The sequence below is a fragment of the Rutilus rutilus genome (assembly GCF_951802725.1).
Source record: "Rutilus rutilus genome assembly, chromosome: 23".
NCBI lineage: Eukaryota > Metazoa > Chordata > Actinopteri > Cypriniformes > Leuciscidae > Rutilus > Rutilus rutilus.
The window spans coordinates 30,008,922-30,026,872 of NC_140233.1; the positions used below are offsets into that span (position 1 = coordinate 30,008,922).

Sequence of the window (17,951 nt, forward strand, 5' to 3'; positions counted from 1 at the left end):
ACTGGACTCTGGTCAGGGGCTGGAGCCTTCACTGGACTCTGGTCAGGGGCTGGAGCCTTCACTGGACTCTGGTCAGGGGCTGGAGCCTTCACTGGACTCTGGTCAGAAGCTGGAGCCTTCACTGGACTCTGGTCAGGGGCTGGAGCCTTCACTGGACTCTGGTCAGGGGCTGGAGCCTTCACTGGACTCTGGTCAGGGGCTGGAGCCTTCACTGGACTCTGGTCAGGGGCTGGAGCCTTCACTGGACTCTGGTCAGAAGCTGGAGCCTTCACTGGACTCTGGTCAGGGGCTGGAGCCTTCACTGGACTCTGGTCAGGAGCTGGAGCCTTCACTGGACTCTGGTCAGGAGCTGGAGCCTTCACTGGACTCTGGTCAGGGGCTGGAGGCTTCACTGGACTCTGGTCAGGGGCTGGAGCCTTCACTGGACTCTGGTCAGGGGCTGGAGCCTTCACTGGACTCTGGTTAGAGGCTGGAGCCTTCACTGGACTCTGGTCAGAGGCTTGAGAATTCACTGGACTCTGGTCAGGGGCTGGAGCCTTCACTGGACTCTGGTCAGGGGCTGGAGCCTTCACTGGACTCTGGTCAGGGGCTGGAGCCTTCACTGGACTCTGGTCAGGGGCTGGAGCCTTCACTGGACTCTGGTCAGAAGCTGGAGCCTTCACTGGACTCTGGTCAGGGGCTGGAGCCTTCACTGGACTCTGGTCAGGGGCTGGAGCCTTCACTGGACTCTGGTCAGAAGCTGGAGCCTTCACTGGACTCTGGTCAGGGGCTGGAGCCTTCACTGGACTCTGGTCAGAGGCTGGAGCCTTCACTGGACTCTGGTCAGAGGCTGGAGCCTTCACTGGACTCTGGTCAGAGGCTGGAGCCTTCACTGGACTCTGGTCAGAGGCTGGAGCCTTCATTGGACTCTGGTCAGGGGCTGGAGCCTTCACTGGACTCTGGTCAGGAGCTGGAGCCTTCACTGGACTCTGGTCAGGGGCTGGAGCCTTCACTGGACTCTGGTCAGGGGCTGGAGCCAGCTGGACTGAAGGGCCGCTGTCCTGCTTCACTTCACAGATGCTGAGTGTAAGGAGAATTATAGGATGTCTGGACACTCATTTATATGACACTTTATTCAACAGGAAGAACACTCGTTCCACGCGTCATACGTCATTATGCTATTTAAACTTCATTGCACATGCGCGGTTTTCGAAAAGGAATAAACCACCCCTTTCAATCCGATTGAAATTTCATTCAGATTGAGCTCAATCGGATCGATTAAGGTGTTTACATGAAGGCTTTTTAATCCGATTGAGCCGTCAATCCGATTACTAATGGATTATTTGGTTGCATGTAAACGTAGCCACAGACTTCCAAAGCTTTGTTCGATCACATGCTTTTTCTGCTCTGCTGTGATTTGTTAGATATGGTGGAGAAAACAAGTCTGACCACCAGATGTCGCTAATGTGCATTGTGTTAAAAGCTTCGAGTAATGAACCGTTTTTTGGCACAATTTGATGAAAGCCTCAAACGCTTCAAAAAGGCTTGGTTTCCCATCACTAAGTACAGGTAGGTAATTCAGGTAGGAAGACAGGCTTGTTACCGTACACAACGACGAGACCAGACAAGCGTGGTGTGGATGGTGACTGCTGATACAGGGTGAGGTAATGAGGGTAATTGCTGGCAGCTGCAGGTGATGGTGGAGTGTGTGCAGGTGGTGAGCAGGGAGGATTCTGGATAGTGTAGTGCTGAAGAGACAGGCATGGTGAATGGAGCTGGTAAGAGTAGGGAGGGAGGTCAAACTTTTTTTCAATGGACATTGAAAGCCTCTACACCAGGGGTGTCCAAACTCAGTCCTGGGGGTCCACTGAGTTTAGCTCCTGCCTGCCCCAACACACCTACCTGGAAGTTTCTAGCATGCCTAGTAAGACCTTGATTATCTGGTTCAGGTGTGTTTAATTGGGGTTGGAGCTAAACTCTGCAGGACAGTGACCCTCCAGGAGCAGGATTGGACATCCCTGCTCTACACAAATGTAGAAACTGAGAGAGACTTGGTGGCGGTGAAGAAATGTTTTGAAAGGTATCCGGACAAAGAAAGACCTAAGGAACTATTTTGAGACTATTAGAGCTGCGTCTCACTAAAAATGACTTTAAAAATTATTGTAATTGATGATACGATCTAAAAACTAAAGGTACCACCATGGGAAAGACATTTGCACCAGCTTATGCAAATATATTTATATATCGCGGAGTGGGCCACTGCGCCGTCATATTGGTATTCTCTAGTATTCCCTCACATTCTATTGAATTAATAGGAAATCATCTGATTTTAATGAGAAAACATAACCTAACGAGTCAGCGTTTTTATATCTGAATTCTCCCTGCACATTCTTACAATGCGTCCTAAACATTTACTTGGTTATTTATTTAAAGGCTGGAATTTACCCTGCTTATTAAAAGTTACATTAATCTTCATCACAGTAGCAAATATCAGATCAGCTGTAGTTATGTAATTATGTTGTTACATAACATAATTGTATTATTTGGACAGTAACTGTAAATGATTCAACAGTGTTTTCATTAATATCATGTATTTTGAAGCAGCTTCACAGCTTATTCAGAGAAATGATGCCGAATGTGTATAGATTTAAAGACACGACGCTTTATATCCAAGCATTTATACTGTCGCACCGAGATGATGAATGGTAAACCTTGGGTCAGTAAGTATTATGTAATAGTGCAATATAGTAATAGGGGATGGTATGTGCTGTAATACATTTATTGTATATTCAAATCAATTTCTGCTAATAATCCCAGATATATGCATAATGATGTACTTCAAAATTATATTTTGTGTTAGTTCAGATACCCGTGTTGGCAGTGTGCCATTGACACACCCTTAACAATTTCTATATATCGCTTATCCTGCCCGAAAAGAACATAAACAATCAATTTACATAAATATATCCTAAAAACTAATCCTGTTCCACTGATGTTGCAAATCAGGTGATTTTAGGTTAATGTTTTGGCTGTAAGTCAATGGTGCCATACTTTCTTTCCTAAAAAAAAAATACAAAATTAAAATTGTGCACACTGAAGATGAGGATGATCACCATCCTTTCCATGATAAAATCCACATTTCCATGATATATTCCTGGGGAAAGAATGAAAAACAGTTAAGCTTAAACTTAAACTTCTTTAGAACCTTTAAAGGGGTAATTCCATGCTTTAACCACTAGATGGAAGTAAGTTTTAAGTCTACATTTTAAACAGGTACAAATCTTAAATTGTTTTTAAGGTTTCTTTGAATTGCATCAGTAGACGTTCAAAACGTCACTGTTTTGAAGCAATTCATTTTATTTTATATTGTTTTATTTATTATTATTATTATTATTTTCTTCTGCTCAACCTTATCTAACCTTCACCAGTGTAAATGCTCTTGCCCCCTCTTGCATTTAGGAAACTGGTGTTCTGAACAACATGCCTATAATACTACTCCGCTGTCTAGATCTGTTAAACAGTTTAGGCTAAACACTTTTGCTGGGGCTGTTAAGAGGGGAAAGGAGAAATGAACAGAGGATTTAGGGCTGCCTTTATCCATAGTGCAGAATGTAAAAAAGGATTGGAGAAACTGCAAGACACTTTGTTGAAGTCTGTGTTTTTACCGGATGATAGAAGCAAGTGTTTTCAGAAGTGGAACCTACCAATCCGAATTTGCTCCCCATGGTCGTTTGAGAGAATCTTGGGAATTAAAAAAATCACTATGAAATACAACAATATAAGTGTCCAAATAATGATATGATTACTTTTGTCCTCTCGTATTAAGTGTCGGGTCCCGTAGAGGTGGAGGAGCATATCCCTAACACACCCCACACATCGGGGAGGGGTAGGGTGACCAGATCTCTCAGAGTCGTATACGGGACGGACAGGCACCTTTACCCCCACCCCACATATGCTCATGACAATAACGTTACCCATTTAAGAAATGTATATAGTCTTACCTAAAAATGCAGAGAACAAGAGGGTGCATCAGCGTCAGTTTCGTACTTTTCGCTGAAAGCAATTTTTGCCAGTGTGCCATTGCCTTTCAAGAGTCTATCGTAAAACGCAGAGTAGTCCAGTCCAAAATGAATCTCCACGGCCAGAGATAAGACTCCAAAGGAGCACAAAGGAAATCATCATCTCGCATGCCACCAGCTTCAGCGAGGATGTCCATCTGCTTTTTAATGTCGGAGGGAATAAATGATTCATCCAGCCTGGCCTGCGAGATCTCTTTCAGGTCATGAATGTGCGAAGCCTCCTCTGTGGCAGATATATTGTCTTGCTGTACTGTCTCCAGTGCGAAGTGAAACGTTCCTGCTTGCCTAAGTGCAAATCCAAGCCAAAGGTTTGTTCAAGGGTTGCTGAATGTGTCTCTTAGAAACTTTGGGCATTTTCTTGAGAAAGAAAGAATGCGCGCAGACCATCGAAAAGGTGCAGAATTCGTTCAAGAGAGAGGAAACGCATGTGACTGTACTGCAGTGATAGTCCAGCGGCACAAAGTCTCAAAAGCCTTTGAGCTCCTCTACACGCACTGTGTAGATATGCAATTATTGTGGATGATGTGTGCATTACAGCCGATGCCCAAAATCTCCCTTCCTAGCTTCAGCTGCAGATTTCTCCAGTCTGGCCTTTACAAGCTCTCTTAACACCGCCAACGGTTTTGTTAGTGTTATCAGCACAGAGAGCAACTACTTTTTGATCGAGGCCATATTTTTCAATGACATGGGAAATATATTTTTATGTTTCCAAATCTGGTCTCACCTGGCAGCGATGAGCATTAAATTATCTTGACTTTTACACCCTCTAGTGGATTAAAGCACGGGGAACAATTTAATGTCTTCGTGTTTGGACACATCCACAGTTAATGTGAGAAAGGAGCACTTGTCCAAATCACGCTGAACTGAACAGATTCGCAAACTTGCTTCACAAAAAAAATAAAAAATAATCACTGACACTTAGATTAGAATACTTACTTTTAGCAGCGCCCACATGCTTTTGTGTGTGCATACAGTATGCTGCATAATGTCGCCGCGGCCTCAGTGAGAAATAGAAAAACGAGTCCAAAAAAGGCTTTTTGAATTGAGTCCAAATCTTAGTGACCTCGGAGTCTACAAGGGGTCTTGGGTCCGTCCATTTGCTGGGAACTGACCAGACACAGGAGAACAAATAGGAGAATCTAATATCTATATTAATAGTAGATAAAAATATACTACAGTTGATCAAAAAACACTAAAGAAAATCATAAAAAAAGTCAATATTGCAAATTAAATTGTTGTGTTGTACAGAAACACATGGCCCAGTTTGTCAGGAATTTGGGTTGAATGAAGAGTGAGGACTCAAGAATGCGGAGTAATGGGCTTTATTAAATAGCAAGATAAACTAAATGAACATAAGCCACCCTATAGGGAAAGAAAACGTGGGAGCTGAACTAGATAATACTGGGGAGGATTAAATAGGGAGCATGTAAACAGAAAATAGGGAAGGATGGGGCAAATAAAGCAATAGCAGCAAGAAGGGTAAGATAATAAACAGTGGAGCACATGGTGTTTGTTTCTTAGTGCCACACAAAACAACACGAACACGCAGACAATGAGAGCTCTCACCGACTGCAAGTCCACACTAAACATGACAGCATGTAAGCAAAAACCCGACCTGTGTGCTACACAGCCGGTTAGAAACAGGAAAGCATGGTGCATGTTGGGACCCTCATGTTTTGGACGACTATATTTCTACTGTGCTTCTGAATAGCAGTTTTCTTGCTAATGATCAATGCAATTTTGTCTTTCAAGAAAACTTATTTTGGTATCCTGTACACATTAATGTATATACTGTTGAGGATGTTTTTGTGTGTCTACAGTATACAATGTATTAATGATGGAACAGAATGACTGACATGTAACTGTATCTATTTGTGTAGAATGCTCTTCCTCTCCATGTATGCATGATGGCACCTGCATCTTACACTCCTCTCACTCCTTCCACTGCGCCTGTCTGGCTGGATATACCGGAAAGAGATGTGAACATGGTGAGAACACTCTGTTCAAAAGAGAAATGTGACATTTAAGAGGATGCTTATCCATATGTAACAGGGTTTAGGTATAGACTCGGATTGCAGCTGATTTGTTGTTGTTTTGTTTAAAATGCATTAACTCTCTATGGTCTCTACCCTTACAGGACAAATTCATGCCATGTATTTTATAAGGTGGCACTTTTTATACCATAACATGTAACGTTTGTATGTGCATGATCTCTCAGTGCTTGAATGCGGAAGGCCTTTGATTCCGGCCCACGGGACTGCAGTGCATCTGGATGTAAGGGTTGGAGGACATGTTCTGTTCCAGTGTGACCCTGGATACACATTAAATGGTTCCCCGATGACCGCCTGTCTGCTGGATGGGTCATGGAGTACACCAACTCCACAGTGTGGTGAGCAACTGAAAACTCATTATAAGGTATAGATCGGGCTGCAAGGCAATAATAATAATGATGATAATTCAATTCCAATTTGTTTTAATCAATTTCTCTTAAAAAGTGTCATCATATGCAGCCTTTAATCGATATGTTTAAAAAAATGTAAGCATGACTGTATCTTTTCACTAGTGCCTTACCACAACTGCGGCATTCCTCCAAAGCCAGAGCATGGTGATCACTTCCTTGTTTATGGACCAAATGATGTACTTATTGCTATACAGTATTTTTGCTATAATCAATACAAACTGAATGGAGCCCCTCAGAGAACATGCCTGGGCAACAACACTTGGAGTGGGACGGCACCAACCTGTGTCAAAGGTACCTGGACTCAGATTTTAGCTAGAAATGTATTTATTGTATGTTAATTAATATTGTCAATTAAGTTGTTATTGTTGTTGTTTCTTCAGAAGCTCTTGGTCCTGAGATGTTTAAAGACAAAAATAAGTTCTTTAAAGTGTTCTTCTGGCGGCACTGAACTACTAAATCATGCTTTAATTTATCTTTATGACTGAAATTAAAACCATTTCTTTGGGCATTTTTTGGCAAATCCGTGGGTGACCAGATGGCCATTAGTCACTGCTTATTACCAGATTATTACCAGTACTTATGCTCTCAAGCATACAAGATCTTCAATAGCTAAGTTTCCATCCACCTACTGAAAAAAAAAACACTGGATGGAAACGCAAACATTCTAAAAATGCACATTAAAATATTTTGCACTCAACTGAGGCAGATAAAAAATGTTATCCGATAAGAAAAGGTGCATAAATTACAATGGTAACACATTTACATAATAAATTCCTCAAATGGGCATTAAAAAAGTCACGTGAGTTTGCGCGATGGGATGATATAACTGGACTAACCAGCGGACCGATCTCATTGCACCGCATCTGAAATGCTGTTTTGGTCGTTCTGAAATGTCTGAGCAAAGTCTGTCGTCAAAGTGGTTCGGTATAATGATCTCCCAGAACTGACTCACACGACTGCGTTCCCAAACAGCAGGCATCTGAAAGCAAGATAACATGACGTGTTTATTCCATTTCATCTGCGTGCTCAGAGACTCAAGTCATTTATAATATTTGAAAAAAAGACTTACAGTCGCTTCTCCCACTGCAGCAAACTAACATTTTCTTAGTGATATTTGGTGCCAGTTTATCAGAAAGTGGCGATTTTCTTCCTTTCATCTCGCTGGATGGAAATAAATATGCAAATTTCCACATGGAAACATATGCAGCTAGTGCAGTGCTTTAATTAAACCTTTGAATTTCTTCTACTTACAGAGCTAGACATCATTTCTGGAGCAGATCATGAACAGAACAAAGGCAAACACAAACATACTGGACAAGATGAAGCGGGCCATACCAAGAACAAAACTTCAGAAGAAGAAGAAAATGAGTCAAAACCAGACAAAGATAGACCAAAAAAACCTACCGCTGGAAAGGATGATGGAGGACTAGATTTAGAGCTTGGAAAAGATATAGGCAAAGATATTGGGAGTAATTTTGTACAAGAAAAGCCTAAAGTTGAAAATAAGGATACTGACATCAGCATTAACACAATTGGAAAGAAAGAAACTGGAGGGGATATGGATAATCTTAAACTCCTTGACAAAGATGGAAATCTAGATATTAGAGAAAAAGATGGAAGTCCAACAAAAGATTTGGGCATGGATATCTTAGATATTGTGTTGATAGACAATAATCAGACAGCAAAGGACAAAACCAAATATGGCGGCATGGACAAAGGACAAAAAATAACCGATGGACCCCAATACACGATATTAACCGAAGATGAGAATGAAAACATTCTTTATGAAATAGATATCATACACAGGGGGAATAACACTGAATTTTTAAAAAGGAATGACATAGAAGAGAATTTGGGGACACTGCCTCAAAAAGAAACTGAAGAACTCCCCACAGCTTCTACTGGCAATAACAGCACAGCAATCCTTCCAACAGCGAGCACAACAACCGAAAGAGTGACATCGAGGCTTAAACCTGTGGACAAGGTCAGAGTGGATACAGTAAATGAACAGACAGCAGAGCAAGTTTTGCAACAAGAAACAAATAGAGAATCTCAATCAAACCTAAAGAATGAAGGTGAATATCCACATGCATCTTAAACATTTCTACAATGATACACATTCATTAGACTGTTTCTTTGGGTTAGAATGAAAACAAACACTATTTTTACAGAGAAATGTATGCAACTAATAATCTTTTATAGTGAAGTAGGTGCTGGTTGAACATGTTTGAGAATCTAGCTGCATTCTCCTCAAGTGTTGTTCAGAACTCTTCCTTTAGAGTCTTCAGCTTGTCAAAGGATAGTCTATAATGGCGCTGTCCAAAATTTGACAATTGATGTGGACTTGGATGCCCTGTTTTATGATTCAGAACTCTTTTGGCTACTGTTCACCTTTGTAAGAAGCTGTACTGATGCAGACTTCACAACTACCCGACATTATATTGTGTATTATGTCACCAAAGTATAATCTTCAGAGGACGACCATAGGCCCTGTGGGTGGCATTGAGGACAGGGCTAATGTGACATCTGATACAGAGATTTAAATTAAGCTTAATTAAATTAATTAAGGTGCAAAAGATGATATGGGAAATGCTAACTCTAGCCTGCTAGCATTGATCCCACCCTCCCTTCAAATCGCCGTCCAAAGCCACGCCTCTTCCAAAACACATGAATGCGCACTAGGGTTGTGCCGATGGACGATATCATCGTCCATCGTGATGGCTGACCGACATCACGATGGAGAGCCACCATCGTGATGCCACGCCCCCCACCCTGTCAGACCAGCCCAGTCTCACGGCAGTTCGTTTTCGTGTGTACACCAGTGGTTGGGAACCTATTGGCTCGCAAGGTCTCTCACCCTTTACCAACAAACGATAAAAAAAATGAAGACGTGTGTGTTCAGTGCTGTTCGCGAGTGTCACGAGTCACCACAGCAATCAACCAAACGCTTACGTTTCTGTGTTAACCTAACAGTTACAGCTCCTGCACTGGGATTCAAGCAGAACAGCTTGTTTAAGGTGATGGCGAAATTCATTTTAAACAGCAATGAAAATGTAAAAGTAGGCTTTATAAACTTTAATATAGGCTATCCTTTTATTGAAACGGGTGCTTTGCTGTGCAAAGAGAAACATTTCACCCGTTGGCCGCTGGTACTTTCACTTTTGCCGCAGAGACCCTTTATGTCCTATAAATGTATCGTATTGTTGATAATCCGCACAGATTTCAGTTGACGATTATGTAAAGTTCATAACAAAACATGAATGAGAAAGAAAAGAGCAGGATGTGCTATTGAAAAGAAATATTAAAAGCACGATAAGTCGCGAAAGAGAACTGAATTCTGACAGGATGGTGCGCGCGCGCTCCGAGCGCAACATGGTCAAGTGGTCTTTGTCTTCGGTTGCGCGCCTGAACGGCCAAATAAACAGAAATATTTCAAAATGCCAAGCCGAGTATTCCCGTGGCGTAAACACAGTAGATGTAGGCTAAGTAGCTACAATGTGCACTCTCCCTGTCTCTTCGTGATCGTCAGCACCCCCCCCCCCCCCGACGATATCATCGTCCATCGCTATGTTTTACTGTAAACATCGTCAACTGCCAATTTAGGGGACATCGCCCAACCCTAATGCACACAGACCAGAAGCGAGACGACCAGAGACAACGTTATTGGATCACATCACGTGTCATGAGAAATGAAACTGTGCGATGCTTTTGAGAATCGCAGCACTGATAATTTAGCATAGGAATTTAATTTCTTTCCTCCATCTCTCATTTTTTCAAAAGTCTTTTTACACAGGTTTTTTTTTTTTTTTTTTTTGCCCCAAGCAGTTGTAATTACATGGATGAAAATGTTGGGCGTTATTCAAGGGGATTTTGTTGAAAACTATTGACTGGACAAATATTAGCCACTGAAGGTCATGTTTATGGGACTAATAACGTGCATTGGCCACACATAAGTAATACACCTGCTTTGAGCACTGTTATTGTTCTCAGATAGGGTGCAATAACCCAAACCCAGATAACAATAACCACCGAAACCATTGCAATGTTTACATTGAAGTTTTCTTTCTTACTTTTTTTTCTTTCACACTCTCACACTTCCTCTTCTCTGTCTCAGAGGGTGAAGGAAGATTGTGTCCTCGACTGGCACCATTGTATCAGGGTTACTATGAGTCGGTGCCTGGCCTCATTCCTGAAACAGTGGAGTTCTTCTGTAACCAGTCGTACGGTCTGAGTGGCAGCTATCGCAGGACGTGTCAGTCTAACGGCACCTGGTCTGGCACCCAGCCCGTCTGCATCAGAGGTCAGTGCAGTCTTAGAATTTCTCTCTTTCAAATATATAAAAGGGGGGATTAGAATAATTGAGAATAGCTTAATTTTAAAACACATGATGTAAGACCCATTATGTTGTATTGAATGTTTGTTGTGATTCCATTGTTTGACACTGTGGGTCTACTTTGTATATACTGTAAATGAATAAGTATGCTAAACTTATTCTAAATGAAGTCACAATAGCCCTGTTGAAACCCCGCCAGCAGATGGACATTCTCAAAACGTTCCTAGTCCTGAAACTGACACACAAGCTGGTGTTGGGATGTGCCCATCGAAACACTCTCGGCCTAAGGACACGCCACTGGGCTTTCTGTATGCACCAATAAAAACTGGTGGCTTGGGAATTCCCAATTTGGGGACCTCAATTCCATTGCTACAGAAAACTTGATTTGGCAAACTCCTCTCAGGTAATAATTCCATTGAAAGAGCCCTGACTGAACAACCATCTTTTAAGACAATTCTGCGCAAGATTAATCTGCAAAGCAGAATTGGTAAATAAACTGCAGAGGAAGCAAAGACAGAGTGGACGAAACAGCTCCAAGTCTCTGTGGACGGGAAAGACTGTGAATGAAGATGTGGATAGAACAAGTTATCACTGGCTCAAAAAACTTAGCAATGTCTTCTACTGTCTTCATTTACGGAGCATTTAACTTTGTGAATTTAATTTCCTAAATATAAAAGCAAGGGCTGCCAGAGGGAGGAATAAGACTTTGGAAGATACAAGATGTAGAGGGGCCTGTCACACAAAGTAGACATTAAATCACATTCTCCAGGTGTGTGAAGTAACTCACGATGACCTACATGAGGAACTTGAATGCTAACGTAAAGTACCTTGCCATTCTAGATGACCTGCAATAGCAGCGACGACCTCGCCACAGCTCACTATTAGCGCCTCTTTAGGCGCCTCAAGCTCAAGTGGAACTCCATTTCCACCACTAATGATGATGACTTGATAACTTGATGTCAATTGCCAGAGAGTAAGAGAAGTCATGTGTATAATTGAGAGAAGCACAACAAGTTTTGACCGTGTCAGGACATGTGCTTGTGGGATTACTATGTGTCTGTGTATCAGAACTGTGAGTTTAAAATGACATCTTCAAGCTTTGTCATAAATAAATTTGATAAACTCAGTACTGGACTGGAGGTGTGTCTTGTTCGATCTCACACATCAGAAACAGCCCTGCAACATCTCTAATGCCTGCTATAGACTGTGCAATTTCGGCAATCCTATAAGATCATTACAAATATCACTGCAAGACATGGATCTAATAAACTTGGGTACGACGTATGTAGACTGTACGATGATGACACCTATTGAAATGTAGGTTACGACGCAAGTTATTATAGAAGAATGAATGAAGGTGAATCACAATTGTGGTTTCTATGTGCACTGAAAAAAAGAGGAGGAAGTGAAAAATCAGAATATGGACTCGCACATGGCTAGGGAAAAGAGGCAAACTTAGCATGCCAATTTTGCAAATGGAGCTTGAGGTAAGTAGTACCATATCGCGTTGATTAATACGCCATTTCACGTTGCATTTTTATTGGCTGGTCAGTAAACGTAACTCGTAACAGCAAACACCCTGTGAGATGATCATGCTGAATTTCTGACACTGTCAGAAAATTATTGCAGGCTATCTTTGGTTGCAAGACCGTGACAATGGCCGTCTTTGAACCTCACTCACTGTATGACGAAGCACACCGTTTAGGAGCCACAGATACAGAAATCACAACGATTGCTCATCTTTCATCTGGGACAGCCCAAAATCCCACGTGTACTGGGCGTCATGGTCCGTTGTCACTTCACATGGTGCTGCTCTGTACCAATCACTTTAGTGTCTGGTTAAGTTTGACTTTTACATGAAACTTGCAATCTACACCCAAGTGTGATAACAGACTAAAATACTAAGTTTCACATTAAAACAACTGCTAAAGTGGTGTAGATAAGGGGGTGGTTAGGAGGTTATTATATACAGAGACATGTGGGCAAATGTGGCCCAGATTCCAAGGTTACTACACTTTTCAAAAGTAATCCTGATATTTTTTTAAGACCACAGACCAATCATTACCTCAGTAAAACTTCTCAGCTGAAAGATGATGCTTTTTTGCAGAATAGTGCACAGTGTTACTATACTGAGGCATGAGGACATACAGGGTCACTAGCACCTTAGTTTTCCCAGGCAGTTTCCAGTCCAGAAACTGACCAGGCTCAACCATGCTTAGCTTCGATGGGAAACAAGGCGAGGGTTACAGCGCGATCGCTGCTGGCAAATGTTTCCGCATTAACAACACACATTTTTGAGAAACCCTAAGATATTTAGAGTATTAAAACTCAAAGTGTTTTCATAAATACTGTGCTGACATCAGTATTTATGAAAACTAAGCTGTGTTTTGTTTGCGTTCTTGTTCGCAGCCTGTCGAGAGCCCAAAGTATCTGTGCTGGTCAAACAGAGAGTTCTTCCTCCCCACATCCCTTCCAGGTATTTCACTCCTGACGGCAAAACCTGTTACATCAACACATATGCAAATTTAGTTTAACTGGTTTTCCATTTAATATTGTGATATAATTCTCCCATTCCTTCCAAAGCGACATTTTCAAGTAACACAGTTTATGTAATATGTGACCTATAAACTGTATTTCATTTATGCTGTATGTTTTTCTTCAGGAAAACACCTGTGCATAAGTTTTATTCTTCTTCTGGGGCAACCAATTTCTTAAGCGAAGTGTGGCCCACCCAGACCCCTTTCAGCCTCCCCCCGCTCCCACAGGGGTTTCACCATCTCTACACACACATCGAGTACGAGTGTATGTCACCGTACTACCAGCACTCTGGAAGTGCACGCAGAACCTGTCTGAAGATGGGAAAGTGGAGTGGACGTCATGTCTCTTGTTCACCAGGTGAGGGCGCACAAGACCCAAAACAAACAGCACTGCAAGAGGTGTAGCGGGCTTTGTTAAAAGGATAACTCATTCAAAAACTCTTTCTTCATTTAATCACCCTCACGTCCTTCCAATCCTGTATGACATAGATCAGCCTAAAAGCACCACAAAAGTAGTCCAGATATAACTTGTGCATTATATTCCAAATTCTGCACATATTCAAAGTCTTGATGCTCAAGGTCTCATACAACAGGTTTACATGCATCAAAGGTCAAAAAACACTTTCATGCTCTCATAATATACATTGCACATCACCACATTTTTCAATGATTCTCAAACGACTCATCGGATGAATCAGTCCCTCTAAATCCCTTCTTTCCACGAGCTACTCTGCTCTGATTGGCCAGACAGCTCAGTCTGCTGTGATTGGTCTACTCTGCTCTGATTGGCCAGACGCTCAGTCTGTTATGATTGGTCTACTCTACTCTGATTGGCCAGACAGCTCAGTCTGTTATGATTGGTCTACTCTGCTCTGATTGGCCAGACAGCTCAGTCTGTTATGATTGGTCTACTCTGCTCTGATTGGCCAGACGCTCAGTCTGTTATGATTGGTCTACTCTACTCTGATTGGCCAGACAGCTCAGTCTGTTATGATTGGTCTACTCTGCTCTGATTGGCCAGACAGCTCAGTCTGTTATGATTGGTCTACTCTGCTCTGATTGGCCAGACAGCTCAGTCTGTTTGTTTTTCAGGTTTCCTAAAGCTCAGCGATTATACATAGTGTAAAGACAGTAACGATGGCGTCGATAACGATTACCGTATCAATCTGAGCGCGAGTCCAATGATGAAACATTGGAAGAAATAGTTATTCAACCCGAACGTCCATCGCCAGGACGACTCGAGCAGGACGTTTCTCAGTGATACACTATGTTTGAGGTGCATTATGAGATGTTGCAACTTTAATTCCTCATATTTCTAATTTATTGCGGTGCACATGCGGAAACTGTATCAATAACGGTGCATACATTAGCCGAGCTCAAGCGTGAATGACTGATGTAACATAAACGTTTGTGTAAAACAAATCTTGCCCCATCCTTTATCTTTACTCAAAGTGAGAACAACAGACAATCTGCATTAATAGACACAATTTTAGGTAATAATGGCCCACAACTGATTAGCAGAAGTATCTCAGTAAGACAGTTAAAAAGTGTGAGCCAGTAAGCAGGAGACCTACACAATATGAAACACAAAACTACATATTTTGAACACCCGGTAGAAAATATATACATCAATAATTAGTCATACTTACAGGTTGTGATTATGAGAAGCAAGCTGGTCCAAATAAACTGAGAATTGACTCATCTTTCAAGAGCAAGCGTTTTGCAAATCCCACTATAAAACTCAGAGATTTGAGAAGCAGTCGCAGGAAAATGACGTTTGAGGGCAGGTCAAGTTGTTCGCGGGCGGATTACGTACAACATACAACATAGGCGAGCATTATGCAAATATATTTTTTAGTGACTCAGAACTGAATCGAAATACAAACTACTTGTTAAGGTGTTTTAGAGTTGATTTATTCTTTTGGGAGACACTTTACTTTTTCAGCCATATTACACACTGCAGGGAATATTCGGGGGGGGGGGAAATCATAATAGTGGCACTTAAAATAGGTGTTGTATGATTTATAAGCTGTTTTCCACGTGGGGACCAAAATTTTGTTTGAAATTTTGACATTTTCCCCGCAACATTGAACATTACTAGTATTACTATCCTTGTGGGAACATCTGGTCCACAATGTAGGGAATTCATGGACCAAACACACACACACACACACACACACACACACTCTCTCTCTCTCACTTTCTCTCTCTCTCTCTCTCACACACACACACAAAATACACACACACCTATCAGAGTGTCAACACAGGAAAATGCATGAGGTAGTGAAGTAATAAAAGACTAAATTGAGCTCTCCGCGTTATCCATAACAATCCAAATCCTCAAAGTGCTCTTTTATTGCTATATTCCATAATCTCTCAAGTATTCCTTGCTTTTGTTTCTTCTCTTTGTTTCTTTTCTCTCTTTCTATGCCAGTGTGTGGGAAGCTGACGAACTTTGACCCTCAGAACCCTGCAGAAACTAAATGGCCCTGGCTGGCTGCCATCTATCGTTTGCCTGTTGCAAGCAAACTAGGGAAGTTAAGTGTGACGAGGACAATGGGGAAAAACACTGAACCGATGGAAGAAGAGAGTGACATGGATGGTTGGCAGCTTGTTTGCAGCGGAGCCCTGGTGAACCAGCGCAGTGTGGTCGTAGCGGCCCACTGTGTCACAGAACTGGGGAAATTATATCCACTCGACACGGCCAAAATCAGAGTAGTGCTTGGCAAACAGTATCGCAGCGATCTGAGAGTGACCAAGGGACTGCAGCGATTACGGGTCAGTTTGTAGGAACACCAATAGCTAGAAGTTTAGACACACCTACTCATTCTTTATTATTACTACGTTCCACATTTTATACAAAAAAAATTAAATAAAAACTTCAAACAATATCCAAAACACTGCTGGGGGCCTCCAGGAGACCCGGCTTAGAATACAGCTCTCTGGACACTCTGTGTAATAATCATAAGCTTCCAAATCTTTTTTTGTCTCACATCTCATCTCTGATTGGCCAGGTTTCCTCCATCACTCTTCATCCAAACTATGATCCCCTGGTGCTGGACTCAGACGTGGCCGTGCTGAAGCTCTTGGACAAGGCTCGTATTGGAGAACATGTGAAACCGATCTGCCTTCCGAGCGCTCAGGATACAGTAGAAGACTCCAGACAGGGGATGGTGACGGGCTGGTCCCTCTTACCTGACCAAGAGGCTGGAAATGTTGAGAAAGCACGCGTGGGCCGTGTGATTCTGGGGGACATTGTTCACTGTGAGCAGCAATATGCCAATTATGGTCTTCCTATTAGTGTGTCTGAAAACATGCTGTGTGGGCGACAGGGCGCGGGCGCGGATCAGTCCAACATTTGCCCTGCCGACACTGGAGGCGTTCTCATCTTCCCAGCGGACTCTTCGGTCTCCAGTCTCACTCCTCCACATGGACAGGGTTCACAAGAGTGGAAACTTTTAGGGTTGGTCAGTTTCGGACATGATTCTTCAAACTGCAACCCAGAGCTTTACACCGTGTACACTAATGTTGCTAATTTTGTCAACTTTATAGAGGGAAATATGACATAGGCTGACATGCAATATTACATCTTGTCTCTGTCTCATTTATATTATGTCATGCATTTCCTTCTATCCCTTATAATACTGCATTATGGGGTAATGTATACACTGGACCATGCAGTGCACAGATGTATAGGACATGGACTTATACTTTAAACATTAAGTCCGAACACAACATGAACATCTACCAGCACTTCCTACAGACAGTATGTGCTGGTCCTCGGCTTCTCAGGTGATGTAAAATAAGTCACATCTAGTGATAGTTGGTTTGCCTATAAATCTTTAAATTGTACATAAATTGTAATGTTGTATTTAGCATTGTAAGCATTATTGAAAGGTGTACATATTTACATATAATAACATATATTGTCATTGGCCAGACCATAACTCATAGTAATATGGACTGCAGTGACATTTCCTCTGAGGAGGCAAGTGAAAAATAAAAGGGAAAATAATTAACAGAACAAAATGAAAACTAATAAAATATTACAACATGACACATTTGTCTAAAATGACAGCCCATCAGATACACCGGTGAATACAATTTTAGAGCTTATTGTCTTCTCAGAAGTCGTTAAAGTGTGATTTGAATATGAGGGAAAATGGCAAGATATAAAAGAGAAGTCACTGGAGAGGAAGCAACGCCTCTATTGAGCTGTGATCGGCCTCTGGGCCAAATCAGAATAAACTGGAAACACAAAATGTGTGAAGCCGTTTTAGCAACCATTCATCTCAGTTCAATGAATTGATGTACTTCATTGCCTGTGATTAATTCTGATGTTTATAGAGGATTTATTGTCTAATGGTTCAAAAAGAAGCATTAGTTCACACTCTCATCTAATACTTTACTGAGGTCCATGATGGAGGCTTGAGACTCGAGTCGATTACTAAATTCCTACATGGACTATCTAATCAAATTGGAACTTTTTGTGCCAATTTTTCTTTTCAAAGCTAAAGAAATATTTAGAAGGTGCAGCCATCTGTTCAGTACATACATGTAAT

At 41.9% G+C, this 17,951-nt stretch overlaps 1 protein-coding gene across 1 annotated transcript in view; it reads left to right on the plus strand.

The window, feature by feature from the left end:
- Positions 1–17,548, plus strand: part of pamr1b (peptidase domain containing associated with muscle regeneration 1b) — a 38,202-nt gene extending 20,654 nt beyond the window's left edge. The window contains exons 6-14 of the mRNA XM_084396379.1: positions 5,939–6,046; positions 6,277–6,447; positions 6,622–6,810; positions 7,773–8,594; positions 10,634–10,819; positions 13,262–13,328; positions 13,515–13,747; positions 15,824–16,167; positions 16,404–17,548. Coding sequence (XP_084252505.1) covers positions 5,939–6,046; positions 6,277–6,447; positions 6,622–6,810; positions 7,773–8,594; positions 10,634–10,819; positions 13,262–13,328; positions 13,515–13,747; positions 15,824–16,167; positions 16,404–16,958 — 2,675 coding nt within the window. The 3' untranslated portion in view covers positions 16,959–17,548. The remainder of the gene's footprint in view (positions 1–5,938; positions 6,047–6,276; positions 6,448–6,621; positions 6,811–7,772; positions 8,595–10,633; positions 10,820–13,261; positions 13,329–13,514; positions 13,748–15,823; positions 16,168–16,403) is intronic.
- Positions 17,549–17,951: the final 403 nt, after the last annotated feature.